A 19,738-nucleotide genomic window follows, 5' to 3' on the forward strand; every position below is an offset into this window, starting at 1 on the left:
CCATCCATTTAATGAAATGGCATTTGTTTCAAGATTTTCTTTTCCAAATGAGAGAAGAATTTCATTAAAACTCTCGTGTCCATTCACTTAGTCATAAGGTCACCTATGGATGTCTGTGAAGATCCATAGTACATGATACAATCATCTACTAGCTATCAACAGCTTCCAAGCTTCTGTCAAGTTTCAAAAGAAGATGAATCTAAGCAGAGGTGGGATTCAAAAATTTTAACAACCGGTTCTGTGGGTGTGGCTTAGGTGGTGGGCATGGCTTGGTGGTCATGTGACTGGGTGGACATGGCTTGGTGGTCATGTTATTGGCTGGGTGTGGCCAACTCAATATCACTCACATCGAGGGACGCATCTCCTCGCCTGGCCTCTCATGACTATGGGGATGCTGCAACAGTCATAACTGTGAAAAATGGTCATAAGTCACTTTTTTCATTGCCATTGTAACTTTGAATGGTCACTCCACACAAGCAAAGTACCAGCAAAGGAGGGGGGGGGAAACTCCAGAGACAGGAAGTCTAGTCCTGCCAAGAATGTAGTAAGGGTTAACAGAGAGGCGGTTTCTGTAAGCAACACCAGAATGTTTCCTTCCTGCCTTCCTTACAGGATTAGGCCAGAAATTTCTTCTAACAACCGGTTCTCCGAACTGCTTAGAATGTTAACAACTGGTTTTAGCAAATAGGTGCGAACTGGTAGAATCCCACCTCTGAATCTAGGGGCTTCTTCAGATTAGGAAATAGCAGAACCAGAGAGTAGAACTGTACAAATCTTTTGAACGATGCTTAAGAATGCATGGAGCACCCTATGAAGCACCTCTTTTTGCATTATTAAGCAGCCACATGCGGTGCTTCAAAAAGATGCTGCTGGGAGCTGTACAGAAAGATATTTTGCTTCAGTGTTCAAAGCAATGTAACCAGGAAATGAAACAGATAGAACATGCCAATGCTTCGTGGCTCCTCTTCAGGCTGGCATTTTTGTTCAAGAGGCAGAAGTTGGAAGTCTGGAGAGAAATAGTAATTCAAAAAAAAAATCTGCCTCATGTTTGATCCAACCATATTCTATTTATGAGGCAAGTATTATGACCATTGCTCTATTACAACATTCTTGATGAAATGAGCTGTAATTGTGTTAAAAAGCAAAACAAGCACTGATTCAGTTGATGGTGCACTCCTGCCTTGATGAAGTAGCAATGAAATGTAGTATTCAGCCAACAACAGGGCTATCAAACTCCCGCCCCGCAGGCCAGATGCATCACACACTGGTCATGCCCATGCCCGGTTTAGTGAAGGGGAGGGAAGTTCCGATACATCACGTGATGCTGCCGTGATGTGAGTTTGACACCCCTGGCCAACAACAATCCCAAATGCTCTAACTCCATCTAGCTATTTCCCCCCCTCCCTGTCCCTTCTGCTTTGTGGCAACTCTGAAGCCTCCAAGATGCCCTCAGCCAGGTTCACTTCAGGATTGACACCAGGGTCATGTGATCTCCACAAAGACAATGGGAAAGCCAGATTCACTTATCAACTTAGTTATTACTAATTTAACAACTACGTGATTAACTTCAAAATTGTGGCAAAAAAAGGTTGTAAAATGGTACAAGCTACAACCTTCACTGAAGTTTGGGCTCAGTTGTGATCGTAAGTCAAGGACTACTGCTTGAATGATGATTACTGGGGTGCAACTGGGAGATGAGTTTTCCTCTCTCATTTCTTGTAAGTTTAGGCTATTGTCACCTTTCCTTACCCTCTCCCTGGTTTATTCTCCATTTCTGCCTCCCCCCCCCCCCATCTACTTAATTCTCCATTTCCTGTTTTCTGAATTATCATTATTCTTCTTGAACTGAATTATTGAATTATCTTCCTGGATAATCTAGTATTGTTAATAACTGTTCCCTCATGAGAGTTATAACAATAACATTGAAAACTTGTTAAATGTGAAATGCTGATTGACTTTTTTCATTTTTAATGTATCCAAGTTATTTTTCTTTCCCTTCAAGATAATCTAAGCTAAATTTCTTTCTGTTTTTAAATGCAGGCACAATTCTTTCAGGAGACATTTGCCAAGGCAAATGCAGGTGTCTAGCATTGATTTTAACATGGGTCCAGAATCAGTTTTACAAAGAGGGGAGACCACAACCAGCATTGGACGGATAAAACCTGAGCTTTACAAGCAAAAGTCTGTGGATTCCGAAGGCAAGAAAGAAGATGTGAAAACGTGTGGAAAACTCAATTTTACCCTCAAATATGATTATGAAAACGAATTGCTTTTGGTCACCATCATTAAAGCTCTGGAGTTACCAGCTAAAGATTTTACAGGAACCTCAGACCCGTATGTGAAAATCTACCTTCTTCCAGACAGGAAAAAAAAGTTTCAGACAAGGGTTCATAGGAAGACTTTAAACCCTGTCTTTAATGAAACTTTTCAGTTTCCTGTGGCCTACGATCAACTTTGTAACAGGAAGCTACATTTCAGCATGTATGATTTTGACAGGTTTTCTAGACATGATATGATTGGGGAAGTTATTCTTGATAACTTTTTTGAAGTTTCTGATCTCTCTAGAGAGGCTACAGTATGGAAAGACATCCATTGTGCCACTACAGTAAGTATCCTGTCTTTTAAAAAACGGTTTTAAGCAATTTCAAAATAAGAAAGTCTTGTACCTTCATACTTAAATTCCTCCAGGTGATATCTTTTCTTTCTGTAGCTATAGGACAACAATGGATTTTTAAAGCACATCCTTTCAAGACTTTTATGAACATATTAACGGATAGCCTTCCAAATACTGGGCTCCACTTTTTCAGAAGTGTACATGAACTTTTCTTTCTTCTAAAGAGAGAAAAATAAAGCTTTGGGTGTTGACTCTTAGGAAGACATTAATTCTGTATCCAATTAACCTTTTCATTTTCCTATAGTCTACATTTCATTGAAATACACCTCAGTTCCCTTATTGCCATTTATTATTCTCACTTCCTTTATGTCAGATCAGATGTTGAAGATGGCTAATATTAACAAAAACAAGAACTTAATGATAGAATTATAAGTGTCAGTAGATCCATACCAAATCAACTCATAATTGAACCCATAACTTACTAATATTAGATAATGGTGCTTACATTAAATCAGGGATGAGCCTGGGGTGTCACAGAGTTGAGTTTTATGATGTCTTTAAGGCAAGTGGAAATATGGACTAGTGTCTCATTGATTTCATTCTTAAGTCAATCTATTAGTGATGATACATCTTATTCTTGTTCATATGGATAGAGTTGTGGAAAAATTACTTCTGAGGCTGTAGAAAACACACACTCTCTGCAAATACAGAAACAGGTTGTGTTTGCAATCTATACTATCTTAGCCATGACCACGGCTAGCTTTTATTTAACAAGAAGTTGCTCCTTAAAAAAAACCACAAATGCCTACAGGAACCCAAATAGTGTCAAAGCCTAGACAAGTACTGATGATAGTACCTAGTTTGGGTAATGAAACGTTGACACCCCCCCCCCCAAAATAGCCAAGCTCAAAGGATCCCTCATTTCAACCCTGAGCTACCAATATTCTTTTTTATTAGTGTCAAAGGCATTACACATGGAACACATGGGGAATAATACATTATAGTCCCTTGGATTTAGTTTTTAAAAGCACCCCACAGATGATGTTATAACTTTTATTTTTTTATTTGATTTGTCAATTGCTTACAAGATAATAGGTATAAGTATAAACATGAGTAAGAAGAGTCAGGTAGTGCATTCCAGGCATTGACCATTCTGTTGCTTTAGTCGTACTTTCATCAAGTTTGCAGTGGTTTACAATGAGTTTGTATCTGTTGTGTGTGCTCTTGTATTGTTGTGGTTAAAGCTGAAGTAGTCATTGACTGGTAGTTCAGAAGTTGCAATGTTCTTATGGTCACATGTGGAAACAATCAAAGTTAGCTTTGAAGAGGAAGGTTTTTAAGACTTATCTAAAAACAACTGGAAACATGCAGAATGATTGGAATTAAGTTCCAAAGATCCATAATCCTATACAAGAAGACTCTGTCTTCGTTGAATGTCATGGTGGCTTGGGAATTCTAGGAGTTGAGGGCCAAACATTTTAAAGCTGCTGAGGTTGACAAACACTGTCCTAGGAAATCAAGTCTTCAGGACACCATCCTAAGAACTAGTAGTATAACCTGGACAACTGAATAACTGGATAGAAGCATTCCTGTCAAACAGACAACAAATGGTCAAAATAGGGAGCGTCCTATCAAATCCAGTACCTGTCAATAGTGGTGTCCCCCAAGGCAGTGTTCTAGGACCAACTCTCTTCATACTCTACATAAACGACCTCTGTGATCATATTAAGAGCAATTGCGTTCTCTTCGCTGATGATATAAAGCTGTTCAATACCACAGACAATACTGCTACCCTACAAAAAGATCTTGACTATGTATCTGAATGGTCAAACAAATGGCAACTTCAAATCTCAACAAATAAATGCTCTGTCTTACATATTGGCAAAAAAAAATCAGAAAATAAAATACAAGCTGAATAGTCAAGATCTTGTTGATGACCCAAGCTCTGTAAAGGACCTTGGAATACTCACCTCTAATGATCTAAGTGCTAGAGCCCACTGCAACTACATAGCCAAAAAGGCATTAAGAGTTGTTAACCTAATCCTACATAGCTTTTTCTCTGGTAATATCACACTACTAACCAGAGTATACAAAACATTTGCTAGACCAATACTCGAATACAGTTCATCAGTCTGGAACCCTCATTACGTATCTGATATTAGCACAATTGAGAAAGTCCAGAAATATTTCACAAGAAGAGTTCTCCACTCTTCTACTCGTTGTAGAATACCTTATGCCACCAGACTTGAAATTCTAGAACTAGAAAACCTTGAATTACGCCGTCTTCGGTCTGACTTAAGCATGGTATATAAAATCATACATTGCAATGTCCTACCTGTCAATGAATACTTCAGCTTCAACCATAACAACACAAGAGCACACAATAGATACAAACTCAAAGTAAATCGCACCAAACTTGATTGCAGGAAATACGACTTCAGCAATAGAGTGGTCAATGTCTGGAATACTCTACCCGACTCTGTAGTCTCTTCCCCAAACCCCAAAAACTTTAACCTTAGACTGTCTACTATTGACCTCACCCCTTTCCTAAGAGGTCTGTAGGGGGCGTGCATAAGCACACCAACGTGCCTACCGTCCCTGTCCTATTGTTTCTTTTTATTTCTCTTATATGTATCCATTTCATGCATTCACAACTATGTATACACTTATACTTATTATCTTGTAAACAATTGGCAAATCAAATCAAATAAATAAATAAATAAACCTATTTGTCATCAAACATTGATCCAACATTGATCATGGATTGGGGTGGGATGGTTGTAGAAGAAATGAGCCAATGGGGGAGACAAATTCTATTATACATTTGGCTCTGCTTAGACTAAGTATAACCTTTAGTGATCAAGATATAAAGAGCTCCAGCAGCATGCAATTAGTTAGCATTTAAAGAGAGACGGTTTTTTAAATATATTATCGTAGTTCACTGTTACACGGGGGGGGGGGGGAGGAAGATTTTTCACTTTTAAAACTCAGCATGGCCATAGAAATTCGGTGCTTATGACTGGTTCTTTTGAATGAGAGGCTTTTAATATGAGTAAGATTTCCTAATATAGGCAGCATAACAGTCTGACTTTAACAGGAACATTTTCAGCTCTCTGAGGCACACAAAGCCAATTATATTGTCCAGCTTAGTGTGCCTGTTTCCTGATGTGGTGCTAATGAACAAGGGTTTCTTTCTTTTTCTTTCTTTTTCTTTTTTTTTATTAGAATTCTAAATCACAAGCTTTCTTCTTCACAAGGGTGAAGTGAGAGAGTGCAGATCTTGCATTGAGAGATCCATAATCCAGCTGTAAAGCTCCTGAATGCAGTGAGCTGGGCTTTAATTAAAGCTTTAGAAACATGCATTCGGCCCACAAATCAAGCTAAACCCAATGGAATTTAGACTTGGTGTAATATAATGAGTGAATACTATCCCTTTGGACTGTATGTCTATGGAGACTCTCAATCATCAAATCATCTTATTAATTATCCTGGCCATGGTTGTCCCAAAGGTGCTTTTCCAAAAGCCAACTGGACTTTCTTGGGTTTTTCCCTTGAAGATGTTTAACTTCTCATCCAAGAAGCTTCTTCAATTCTGAACAGAAGAAGCTTCTTGGATGAGAAGTGAGACATTTTCAAGGGGAAAAAAAACCCAGAAAATCCACCTTGGTCTGGACTAAGTTCTGCTAAAGCCTGCATTCAGTGTGGAGTGGGCCAATGCTTAGAATTCATTCAAAGTAGACCAGGCTTTTTTGGATGGTCTGATCATATTCAGAAACTTCTGACTGACTGTATCTGGTACAAGGTTTGGGAGATCTTCCACATTGCATAGAGCAGCACAGAATTAAGTAATGGGGAGAACAGAGGTGATATTCAGTAGGTTCTGACCAGTTCTGGAGAACCAGTAGCGGAAATTTTGAGTAGTTCTGATAACTGGTAAATACTACCTCTGGTTGGCTCTGCCCCATCTATTCTCTGCCTCCTGAGTCCCAGCTGATCGGATGGGTCTTCTTTTGTTGCCCTGCACAGGAGAATGGAGTTGGAAAGCTGGTTAGTGGGGTAGGAAAGGAATGGGATTTTGCAGTAACCTCCTTCCCCCAGAAGTGGGGAGGGAATGGAAATTTTACAGTATCCTTCCCCTGGAGTGGGGAGTGAATGGAGATTTTGCAGTATCCTTCCCCTGCCACGCCCACCAAGCCATGCCCACCAAACCACACCATGCCCACCAAGCCACACCCACAGAACCGGTAGTAAAAAAAATATGAATCCCACCACTGGGGGAGAGGTATAAACATCTGTTAGCATTTGGGAAGATAAGAGCCAGGTTCAGGGTATTGGATATGTGATTGATAGGTTTACCTTCTGATCAGAGTGACCCTTTGCAATTAGACCAGCATAAATTCTTTCCAATGACAGTTTTTAGGATGGCTGATGATAATGGGAGCAGCCTGAGGCACTGAGCAAGAGGAAGACATGTTGGGTTTAATGATAAGGAGGACTAGGGGTAACATGATAGCAGTCTTCCGATATCCAAAGGGAAAGTCAACACAGAAGGGGAAGTCAACCTATTTTCCAAAGCACTTGAAAGCAGAACAAGAAGCAATGGATGGAAACTAATCAAGGAGAGAATCAACCTAGAACTAAGTTAAAATTTCCTTAATTAGAAATTAATCAGTGGAACAACTTGCCCCCAGAAGTTGTGAATGCTCCAACACGGGAGGTTTTTAAGAAGAGATTGGACAACCATTTGTCTGAAATGGTATAGGGGTTCCTGTCTGAGCAGGGGATAGAAGACTATCCAGCATCTCTTCCAACTCTGTTATTCTGTTGTTAAAGACAGAAATTTAGCTTAGCAAACAGTCACAACGTTGCCTTAAATCAGGGGTGTCAAACTCACGACGTCATGGTGGCATCACATGATGTATCTGGACTTTGCTATACTGGACATGGGTGTGACCAGTGCATGATGCATCCGGGCCACAGTTTGTTTGATAGCTCTGCTTTAGACTCTCATCTCGAGTTTCTGTACAATAGTGCTCTCTCTTGAAAAACCCCTTCAAATGTAGCCAATTGATTTGTTCTTTAAATTGTTCTCATTTCCATTCTCACTTGGCCTATCCTTATAAACACTCCATCAGTTTTTTCTTTCTATTCTAACTTTCCTTCCCATTCTATTTTTGCTATTCTCATCTTTGTCTTCCTTCCTTTTTATTACAACTCATCATTATTGCATGTGATGTTTTATTTAGCTTAAGCCCAATAATTGTTCAGTTACAGCATTTTTAATTTTTAATTCTTTTTGCCTTTATTACATGATCCAATTTATTCATTTTCATCTGTCTCATAGGAGGCAAAAATATATAATCCTTTTGGTGTTTATTTTTCTTATGCTAATTATTTGAGAGTGGGGGATTTTGTCAGAGAGTTTAATAACTTGAAAAAGAATAGCAAGAGCAAGAGCACTTAGACTTATATACCACTTCACAGTGCTTTACAGACCTCTCTAAGTGATTTTACAGAGTCGGCATATTGCCTCCAACAATCAGAGTCCTCGTTTTACCGACTGTGGTATGATGGAAGGCTGAGTCAACATTGAGCCGATGTGAATTGAACTCCTAGCAGTGGACTGAATTACCCTACAATACTGCATTCTAATCACTGCACCAGCGTGGCTCATGCAAATGGGCTACCACTTAGCAAATGTGAGGTTGAAGTAGCTACTTCTAAAGCCTAGGATTCAATTGTGAGGAATGTTAAGTGATGCCTGCATAGGCCTAGAACAGTATCTTGACATATTCAACAGACCATGATGAAGAAAAATATAGCATAGTGCAAGAATGCGTAGTGTGCCTTGGCTGATTTCAGTTTTGGTCCAGCATCTTGATAGTGTATTTGAAAAGAGAATGTTAGCAGGTTGTACTTTGAAAGGGAAATACTAGATTTTTAAGGCTGAAATAAGTGCATTATGCCGTTTTCCCCCCTTAAACGCTCTCAATCTCCAACCCAAATGAAAAGAAAGCCCCCAAATGTTAGCCTCACTCATTCTGGGAATGCTTCAAGAGCCCAAAATAGAGACACTGGCATGCCACTTGTATTCTTAGTCATCACGTTTTGCAACTCTGTCTGAGGGTGTGATATGAGATCCCTTAAACTTTTCAGGTAAAATGATCTATCCCAGTGTTTTTCCAAACTTGACAACTTGAAGATGTCTGGACTTCAACTCTCAGAATTCCCATGCCAATTTGCTGTCATAAACACTTCTTGTCCTGAATTAATAAAACTAGCCAAAATTCAGCTACTTTGCCATCAGCTTCAGAGATACAATTTCCCCTTAACTATTCCATTTTGGCTGGTGCTGCTAAACCATCCTGATTGTAAGAAAATTTAGGCCTCCAATTCAAACCTCTAATGACTTCTGCTCCTCTAGATTGTGAAACCCCATGACACATTCTGTAGGATTCATCTGAACCATGGTTTCTCCGACCGCCATCATTAAACCTGATCAAATACATACTCTGGAAGGTGCTAGAGCCCATCTGGATTCTTTGATAGCTGTATTAAATGCAGCCCATGTTCTAGGCATGTTATGCAAGATATTTAAAAACAAAAGAAAATCATACATAACAAAGCATACTTTTGTATTGTTTTTACTCCACATAGCCATAAAAAGTGTTGCTTTCTGTCATCTCCCATAAAAAATAATTTACAAATACATCAATGCAGTTTTGCATGGTTTATGAGCTAAGCATTAGTTTGAGGATTCTTTTTGACCTTTGACTAAAAATCCATAAAATTTAATGCAATATAGCATAAAATGAGAATAATTAACATTAGTAGGCTCTGGGCATTGCTACTGTATGTACCACTCATGAATCTGTATATGTTCATCATGGTTAATTTCTTCTACGCCAGCATTTATCAATCTGGGCAACCTAAAAGGCATGTGGATTCCAGCTCCCAGGATTCCCCACTCAGCACCCAGCATGACTGACTGTGGAATTCTGGGAGATGAAGTCCACACATCTTCAAGTTGCCGAACTGGAGAAACATCTGCTTTAAATCCAATTTTATGCCAGCATTGTTCACATTAATACATAGAAGAATCAGAGTCAGAAACCTCTATCTAACATATTAATGGATGATCAGGGTAGCTACCAGTTGAGTCTCCAGCAACTTAAATAGACAGTTTTCCAAAGAAGTAGTTCTCTTCCTGACTCATCTTGTTCTGTATCCTGGTGTGTTTGCAAAAATCATTGTGGATTGTGGTGCTACTTACTGGAATGAAGATCCAATTAAATCTTACAGCCCCTTGCTGGATGTGCTCCTCAGATCGCAGCAGTTTCCCAGTTTTCAAGTTGTTTTACTGCCAGATTCAAAGTAAATAGTTTCCTTTCCCACATCTGTTTGCCTTTCACATGAATCTGACGCAACAAAACCTAAGTGTTCCTGAATGTGACAATGGCATCATTGTCACCAGCCACCCAGCCATGAACACATAGTTATTCATATTAATATTTTAATCTCTTAATTAGACTAACATAGTGGCCTAGTGATGAAGACACTTGCCTCCCACTCAGAAGATCAAGAGTTCAATCCGAAATAGCAGGAGATGTTTCTCTTTTAGGTCACAGATTAAAATTGTGTGCTGCGAACTCCACATAGGCATCAGGAAAGGCACCCAGCCAATAAACACTCAGCTCCATCCAGTCACCCTGATTCTACCCTGAATTAAGGGATCACAGGGTCAGGAAAAGAGAGAGAAATATTTTTTAGGTAAAAATATCGCTCATCAATGCATTTTTGTACTATAAAATGAATGAATGCATTCAATAGTTAAAATGAGGAAGACAATTACTGGCATCGTAGAAATATAGCCAACATTAACCACAACCTCTTGATCAGGGGTCTTCAACTTGACAGCTTTAAGACTTGTGGACCAGTCATGTTAGCTCAGGAATTCTGGGAGTTGAAGTCCACAGGTCTTAAAACTTGCCAAGTTTGAAGACCCTTGCTCTTAGTGCTCTCTCCATAAGGGGAGGTGGGTGAGTTTAAAAAATCTGCATGATCAGAGCCCTTCATCATGACATATGTTCCATATATGTTACATATACAAAAGGGCAGGGCTTTAGTTGTGCAGTTGTGCCACGTTGACTTTTTTAAAAACCTTCTCCACACGGACACCCTGTCTTTTGAACAAGTTCTCTTAAAGAATTATATCCAAAGCTATAAAGATCCTCTTTATTGAAAAGCAGAATTAGTGTCTCACACCCAAATGTCAGGATATAGCTGTAATTATAGATGCATTTAACTGGAAATAACTCCCATCAAAATTATTGGTACTTCTGTAAAAATGTTTATAAGAATGGATCAACGAGTCTCTTATTTCTAAAATGAAACTACATTTTCAGACCAAAGCAGAGTCCTTTTTTAAAAAATGGAAATTTTTATCCCTATCATTTCAGTTTATGAAAGACAGAAATCTAATACAATGGAAATCTAATACGAAGGTTGAAATAAGGTTATTTTTTTAAATTAAGTATTTTTTAAAAATGAATGCCTGAATTAATTCATTCAGCCAAACTATAGCCTGCTGAATATTGACATATTTCCCATAATATCTGACCTTCAGTAGTGCTGACAGCAAATAGTACTGGAGAGCTATAGATTTCCTAAGCTTTTGATCTGCTTCACGGCAGGCTATTTAGTTATTTAATAAATAAACATGCACACACACACACACATGCACACAGATCTATATCATCTATATTTATATCATCTATATCTATCTATCTATCTACCTATCTACCGTGTTTCTCATATAATAAGGCTGGGTCTTATTTTATTTTGAGCCCCGAAAAAATGGCTAGGCCATCTTTTCGGGGGTGACTTAATTCCCCCCCCACCTTGCATCTTCGGGCGGGCGGTGACGGCTTGGATGTTGACCTCGGCGTTGGTGGGGCACTTCGTATCGGGGTCAACGCAGGCAGCACCATATCCGGGTGTGCAACAAAAGTACTTCCTAACGGCAAGCCCCCCCACCATTCCCCCCCATTTCGCATGTTTTAATATAGGCCTTAATTTGGGGGAAGGGGCTTAATTTCATTTCATGCCTATAAAACATGCTGGGACTTCCTATTGGGGGAGGCCGTATTGTTGGAGAAACAGGGTATCTATCTATCTATCTATCTATCGATCTATCTATCTATCTATCTATCTATCTATCGATCTATCGATCTATCGATCTATCGATCTATATTCCCTTCTATTGTTGATCTATTGTTGTAGTACGAGCCTGAATTTGAACCCTGCTCTTCCTTGTCAAAGGCAGTCTAACCACTACCCTAACCAGGCACTCTATTTCTTTCCTTGGTACTTTTTTTCTCCACTTACTACTTTCCTTTACTTTCTATATATGGAAGGGCTACATTTCCTATTACATACCAAAGTTCAAATAATATCAGTTTAGGGAAAATTCCCAGCGAGAACAAGGTGAGATAAAAGTAAGATCCTATATATGTATTTTAACAAGTGTATTCTTCTGGAATAAGTTTGTAAAGCCATGTTTCATTTCTAGTACAGTATTGATAAGCAAGAGCAACCAAGATGATTAGGGGACTGGAGGCTAAAAAATACGGTGAACAGTTACAGGAACTGGGCATGGCTAATCTAGTGAAGAGAAGGACCAGGGGCGATATGATAGCAATGTTCCAATATTTGGGGGGCTATCACAAAGAGGAAGGGGTCAAGCTATTTTCCAAAGCACCCAAAGGCCAGACAAGGAATAATGGATGGAAACTGAACAAGGAGAGATTCAACCTGGAAATATGGAGAAATTTTCTGACCATGAGAGCAATCAACCAATGGAATAGCTTGCCTTCAGAATTTGTGGGAGCTTCGTCACTGGAAGCTTTCAAGAAGAGACTGGACTGCCATCTGTCGCAAATGGTGTAGGGTCTCCTGCTTGGGTGGGGGTTGGACTCGATGACCTACAAGATCTCTTCCAACTCTATTAATCTGTATCTTTTCCCTTTACAGGAAAGCATTGATCTGGGGGAAATCATGTTTTCCCTCTGCTACTTGCCTACTGCAGGGAGGATGACCCTCACAGTCATTAAATGCCGAAATCTCAAAGCAATGGATATCACTGGTTCATCAGGTGAGTAGGTGCCTTTCCATTTAGCCCACCTGGGTGGCGTTGATGGGGAAATAGAGCCTTACCAGGATTTTAAGACCCTGGTGCTGAATTTCTCAAAGAGCTGTTCAAGCATGATCAAAGAGGTTACAGCCAACCATTATGGTACCTAGGTGGACCTGGCTGCTTACTTTAATTTTTGTCTGCTGGCAAAGTTGTCTGTGCACTTCTAGTTGTTCAGTTCCCTTCCTGTTATCTCAGATCCCTATGTCAAGGTATCTCTGATGTGTGATGGTCGACGCCTGAAAAAGAGGAAAACAACCACAAAGAAGAACACTCTCAACCCGGTATATAGTGAAGCTATAGTTTTTGACATTCCCCCTGAAAACGTGGATCAAGTCAGCCTCTCCATTGCTGTCATGGACTATGACCGGTAGTAATGTTGCATTTTCTTCTTTCCAAAGAAATGAATAAATATATTTGAGTGAGTGTGTATAACAGTGGTGGGATTCAAATTGTTTTACCACCGGTTTGGTGGGTGTGTTTGTGTGTGCCACGTGTACTTTGTGCGTGTGTGCATGGAGAGACTTTCCTACTGACCTTCTCCTGCACTCCTGCACTCTCCCTGTGTCTTCAACAGCTGATGCGCGGCAATCTGCTGTGCCGTGTGATACAGCTGAGCTTCAAAAGCAGGAAATAAAGGTCAGTATGGAGCCAAGGCAGGTGGGTGGGCCCAGCAGCTGATCATCGGAGTGAGCCAGTTCACTCCCAGATGACCTTTGAAGCTACCAGTTCAGCCAAACTGGGCTGAACGAGTAGAATCTCACTCCTGGTGTATAATATATACAAATATATTAACATGGGACCTACAGCTTAAGGTCATTGCCTGGACTCCTATCTACTGCTCTGTGTGATCTTCTACCATGCCTTTTATCGAAATACTTATCATTCCTTCCTTACCTATCATAAACTCTCTTCGTTAGATTATTTTGGACTGTGAAAGGTCCAAATTCAGAGGCCAAAATATGCTTTGGAGCACACAGGGGTGTGCATGTTGCTTCTACCTTTAAAGCATCTGTATCTTTCCCTGGGTTTGTACAGCTGTCCTTCACAGCTTCTGAATGATCTCCGAAAAAGCCTCATTGTCTTTTTGTCAAGTGTTCTCAACAGGTGCTACCTGTATGTCTCCACACAAACCAAAAGATATTTTGCTCTTTCCTTCCTTCCCTCAAACTCAGATTTCTCAAATCTCTAAGCAGCATTTGAGGGTTGTAATTTGCATATATGATCTCAATAAAATTAGTACATAAGCAAGAATTTAGCTGGTAACTGTGACAGTCTGCAGCAATCTTTCTACGACCAAGTTCTCCACCAGGAATGGTGTGTGGGATCATCCAGAGCATGGCATCCGATGACAATTTCAGGAGTCAGACAGGAAGGCAAATTACAGCTTTAAAGGAAAAAGCAAAAATATGTATTATTTGATCAACATCATCAATTGCTGTTTTGGTCATGTATGGTTTATATGTGGATATCCTACCATGAAAAAACGTGTTGGTTTTCATAACTTTCAAATAACATAAACACAAAGATTGCCAACTCCAGATTCTGGCCCTTAGAAACAACTTTAGTTTCTATCACCAGGTCCAAAATAAATCTACTTCTCATAGTTAATAGATTATTTGATAAACGTTCAAATAATTTGAAATGGTCCCTAACAACAGATGCTACAGTAAATCCCCAAAATGCACTGCTCTAGTGCAGTAGTGGCTAACCTTTATGGGCTCCTGTGCCCAAATTGTGCACACGTGCCAGCACCCAAAAGGCAATGTGCACCCCCCCATGATCCCTGTGCATGCACTGCCACCCCCTTACTGCATTATGCATGTGCACGCCTCCCAGCTGATTTCTGGCCCATTTGAGGCCTTTTTCGGCCTCCCAAAGGCTCAAGGGAATCCTCTGCAGCCTTTGGAGGCCGAAAAATGGGCCTGTTTAGTCACTTCCGGTATTTCCGGAAATACCAGAAGTGACAAAACGGGCCGAAAATCAGCTGGGAGGCGTGCACATGCGCAGTACAGGTAAGTTTGGCTGGGGCTCATGGGCCCACACAAATGGCTCTGTGTGCCATCTGTGGCACGAGTGCCATAGGTTCGCCATCATGGCTCTAGTGGATGCATACAGATATGAGGACTTCAATTGAATAGGGGGGAACAAAACCAAGCTGCAGTAACTTCAACTCTTTTATTGTAGATTTTAAAATACCTTTCTAGACTGTATAAAGGCACTCTTATCTTCTGAAGCATTTTTATTCTCACATCTAAAAAGCCTAGAAAGATTTGATGAAATCTTAGAACCTGAAAGAATTCAATGAATAACATTTCCAGGTGCCATAGGTAAGACAATGTCCTATATCTATTTGACCTTCTCCAGTCACCGTAGAAGAAAAAAAATATAAAACAAGAAAATTGCATTTTTCTTTATTTGTTCAACTCATGCAACTCACAAATTCTACTTACTCTTGATACAAAAGATAGTTATTCCATTTGCAGCTCTTATTGTTTTACTTCAGAACAGTGTCAGGCCGAGCCCAAGAACCACTAGAATAATCTAGCCAAAGTTCAGTTCTTATTTGTTCATGCAACTAGACAGAATCTTGCTACACTAAACTCTTATCCTAATGGATGTAACCTGGGAGATTCTAGGGAGTAACTATTCTAATGCTTTTTTTCTGTCTCCTTTCCAACCCTGGTTATGTTGTCTTTTGCCTCCACCTCTGGCCACTTCATTATAGTAACCTGGAAGAGAGGGGGGCAGCATAACATTTAAAAACAAATAAAAATATAGTCCATCACAAGTATATACAGTTCTGTGGACAAATTTTCCCTCTCTTTAATCCTAGAGTAGGGCACAATGAAGTGATCGGAGTATGTAGGACTGGACTTGATGCAGAAGGACTTGGAAGAGACCACTGGAATGAAATGCTGGCATATCCGCGCAAACCAATAACTCACTGGCATCCATTAGTAGAGGTAAGGATAAAAAATATTTCCATAAAGTAGCTAACTCCCATGGTTTTACCCCACCTCCTCCCCATATAGATTCTCCTGCAATTTGTTTTCTCCTTTAATTCTCCTTCAGTCTGATAAAAGAACAATTGCTTTGGCAATGTCTTTTAAAGAAGAGAAGCTCAGCTAGAATGTGTTCTTGTCCTTATTTAGTGGTAAAATGCCAATATATGTGCATGAATATCATGCCTTTCCATGTAACACACTTTCTTGTGTTCTGCCTCCTCCCTGCCTCAAATGCATTCATTATATCTTAAAATACATTGATGGGGTCTCTCTCCATAGACTTTTTTTTAGATTGGGAGCTACCCTGAGAGCCACCAAGGCAGCTTCAGAAAACAGATACAGGAAAACATGCAGAATGATAGTCCTTGCCTACTGACCATTGCTTCAGCAACCATTCAACATTACAACAGTGCTGAACAAGGACACCTGATCTTATGACTGATCCTTGAAGTTGTGGCCTTCACAGTGATCACAATTTAGATACTTGGCAACTAGCAATTATCTCAATCAAAGTCATGTAATTGCAATTTGTAACCTTCACAGCTGACTTCCAACAAAGTCAATAGGGAAGCCAGCAGGACATTGCAAGTCACGGTCATGTGACCTGTGGAGATTCACTTAATGACTGCAGCCAGAACTGACTAACTTCAATTGTAAGTCAGATGCAATCTCATGGTTTTTCATTTTACAACCATGTTTCTTAGTGATGGACTTGCCAGTCTAATTGTGGTCAGTGAGTGAGGACTACCTGTTATGAAACTTAACCACACTGATACCAGCACCTTCTATGGCTTCTAAGTAGAAAATCAGCTGCAGGAGAGATTTGAAAATAATTTTCAAATATCTAAGACTAAGTTGGGAGAACAGCAATCTCTTCCATGAGCAACAGTCAGCAAATGGCTGATTACAAAAGTCCACTGAGTTTAACTCCCAATGTTTCATTTGTGTTTTAAGAAAATTAAGCAATGACAGCACTGGGACAAAACTATTTTAAAATCCTTTCAGCACCAATACAGGGTACCCAATCTCTTTCTACACATTAAATGGCTTTCTGAATATACTATCCAGGTAGAGAGTTGAAACGATTGATGCCTAAAATTCCTGATGCTTATATGTAGATACAGTTTATTCAGGGTACAGTGAGAGTGGAGCAATGAGTGGGTGAGGGTCATTGCCTTGGTATTCTGCTTGTAGGCTTCCTGGAGGCATCAAATTGGCCAAAGTGAGAAGCAGGATGCAGGACTTCGCGGACTTTGATTCAGTAGGTCTTTTTCTTATTTTCTTAAAATGTATCATCTGTTCCAGTTGCCAGGCCAAGCAACCAGCTTTGACAGTCAAGGATCCTGTTCATCACCAAAACCACCACTTACACCCTAGACTGAACAGCGGTGTAACATTCGCACCATAACCATGTACAACTGGAGGTTTGGGTCTAAGTCATGACCTGCATCATCATCATTGTTATTATCTGCTGTGCCTCTACAGTATCATGCCATTATTTCTTATTTTTTACTTCCAGTTGTGCTTCATTGGCGGACAGGATTCTGTCTTCTCTCTATATATATATGGGTTAAAAGTCTATCCAGGCACATTTATAAAGTTTGGAGATCCATTTCACGAAAGCCCAAATTAAATCAACTTTATGCTTCCTTTTAAAAAAAGTATTTTAATTATGTTTACATACCACAAAGGCCAAGGTAGGTTGCCAATGAATCTTCAAGGAACCAGTTTTCTGATATCCATTGATATTAAAGATTTTTAATGTTCACTAGTTTACTTGGAATGTAAGCAAACTCAGTCGACAAAGGAAATGTAATTGCTCACTAACAATGCAAAAAAGTAAAGGAAGGCAGCCTTAGAATGCCATATTAAATCAAAGTCCTGATATTCACAGGATGGTTTTTTTCCTTACCAAATTCACAGGCATAAATATCATATCATAAGGAATTTCAGGACAGGGAGTAAATGTGATTTATTTGTTTTTATTTTTGTTTTTGGGTTTGTTTGTTTGTTTGTTTTTAATATGAACTGTAATTGCTTTCTTCATAAATTTTACCTTTTTTTAATTTTTATTCAAAACATTAAAATACAAACTTCAAAAAAGGGAAAAATGCAAAAACAAAATGAAATTAAATTAAACAAGACTACATAAAATAGTGCAAAAAAACAAAAAACAAAGTGTGTGTGTGTATGTGTGTGTATGTATATTCCCCTCTAGCTGAATATAGATAATGATTAGTTTCTCTCCCCTTGCAAAGCATGCACACAATTTATAAATTTCTATAACAGTGCTTACCCAACCCACTAAGCCTAATATATTTCTGCAAAATATAAACATAGTTAACAGGTAAAACCAACAGCTACATAAAACTTCAAAACCTTCTGTTAAGAATCTATTTATTGTATTTCACTCGCAGAAAGTCCTCAATGGCTTCTAGTCTAAAATAAGTCACCAAAATCATTGTCCCTGATCCAACCAGGATCAAATATCTTTGATTGATTCTTAACAAGACTTTCCTTTAAAATATTAATCAGGATCTTTTGGGTGGGATCTAAATATCTGATCACGCAGAACCACATATTTGCTTACTACTCCATGATTAGGCAACTATTTAGTAGGTAAAAGAATATACAATGTGAAAAAGGAAAATTACACATTGTTGTACACTTACGCTTTCTGAAGAGTGCCTTCTAAGGGGGAAAAAAATCAAAAGACGAGATCTCAATTTTTCTGGCAGCCTGAATTTCAGGTGGAATTTTGCTTCCTTTTTCTTAAACCTCATTTCACTTTCATTTCCCTCCCTTCACAAATAGATAATTCACTTTCATTTCTCTCCCTTCACAAATAGATAATTCACTTTCATTTCCCTCCCTTCACAAATAGATATGAAGTTAAAGCAGAATAAAAATTCAGCCCAACAGTCAAATAGACAGGAAGGTTTTGTCCCTTCCATGTGACAATTTTACAGTGAAAGTAACTCCTCAGACAAAAGATATTACATCTGGGTAGCCACTGATTGTCATAATGGGCATGCTTGATTCTCTCCAATACATTTCCAATGTTTAAAACAACTCGACTGCACTAAGACCTCTTAGGAATAACTTGAAAAGTCCAGTTTGTACAGTAATACTTTTCTGGGCAAACTGCAGAGGAGAGCAATAAGAATAGCACTTCATATGCCACTCCATGGTGCTTTAGCCTCTCTAAGCGGTTTACAGTATCAGCATATTGCCCCCCCAACAATCCAGTCCTGATTTTACCAACTTCGTACGGATGGAAGGATGAGTCAACCTTGAGCCAGTCAGGATTGAACTCCTGACAGTCAGAAGTGAATTAGTTTGCAATATTGCAATCTAACCACTGCACCACCATGGCTCTTAAATACACTTGCATCCTCCTCCTCCTCCTACTCTGAATGGCAACTCTTGAAGAACGTAATCATTTTGGAAACAGAAGCTCATAGGTGGTGAGCGTGGGGTTAGCCCATTCCTCTTGCAGTCCTGATGAAAATTATACCACCAGATAATATGTACAGAAAGTGTGTTGAAAGAGGCTCAGCTTTCCAGTATTATATTAGTCTTGCTGGAGAAATTTGCCAAAGTACAGGACTTGTAATAAATTGAATTCAATTCATCCTCAGATGTTGTAGAGGGGGAAAAAGAGGGAAGAGATAAGCAAGTTTATGCTGTCACTTATCCTTGTCTAGCTCTGTTAAAGGTAGAGGTGGAGACAATGATTCACTTCTTCCCATAGAAGTGAATCCCACCCCTCCATTATTCACAATTCCAAAAATCATCCTCATTTCTTGGCCAAATGCCCATAAAGGGTTTCCAGAATTTTATAAAAATATCTATTTTAGTCCTGGTCAAACAAGCCAACTTTATATTCTTTTTTTTCCTTCTTTTTTCAACTTCTAACTATCT

At 39.3% G+C, this 19,738-nt stretch overlaps 1 protein-coding gene across 1 annotated transcript in view; it reads left to right on the plus strand.

Annotated features, from left to right (window-relative positions):
- The window catches only part of SYT10 (synaptotagmin 10), a 47,519-nt gene extending 28,912 nt beyond the window's left edge, over positions 1-18,607 (plus strand). Inside the window, exons 3-7 of the mRNA XM_026693481.2 lie at positions 2,041-2,605; positions 12,647-12,767; positions 13,005-13,176; positions 15,643-15,772; positions 17,120-18,607. Of these exons, the coding sequence (XP_026549266.2) occupies positions 2,041-2,605; positions 12,647-12,767; positions 13,005-13,176; positions 15,643-15,772; positions 17,120-17,191 (1,060 nt within the window). The 3' untranslated portion in view covers positions 17,192-18,607. The remainder of the gene's footprint in view (positions 1-2,040; positions 2,606-12,646; positions 12,768-13,004; positions 13,177-15,642; positions 15,773-17,119) is intronic.
- The last annotated feature ends 1,131 nt before the right edge of the window (positions 18,608-19,738 follow it).

This window comes from Notechis scutatus, chromosome 6 (assembly GCF_049901735.1).
Source record: "Notechis scutatus isolate UNSWTSFEM ecotype Mainland chromosome 6, rNotScu1.2, whole genome shotgun sequence".
Classification (NCBI taxonomy): Eukaryota; Metazoa; Chordata; class Lepidosauria; order Squamata; family Elapidae; genus Notechis; species Notechis scutatus.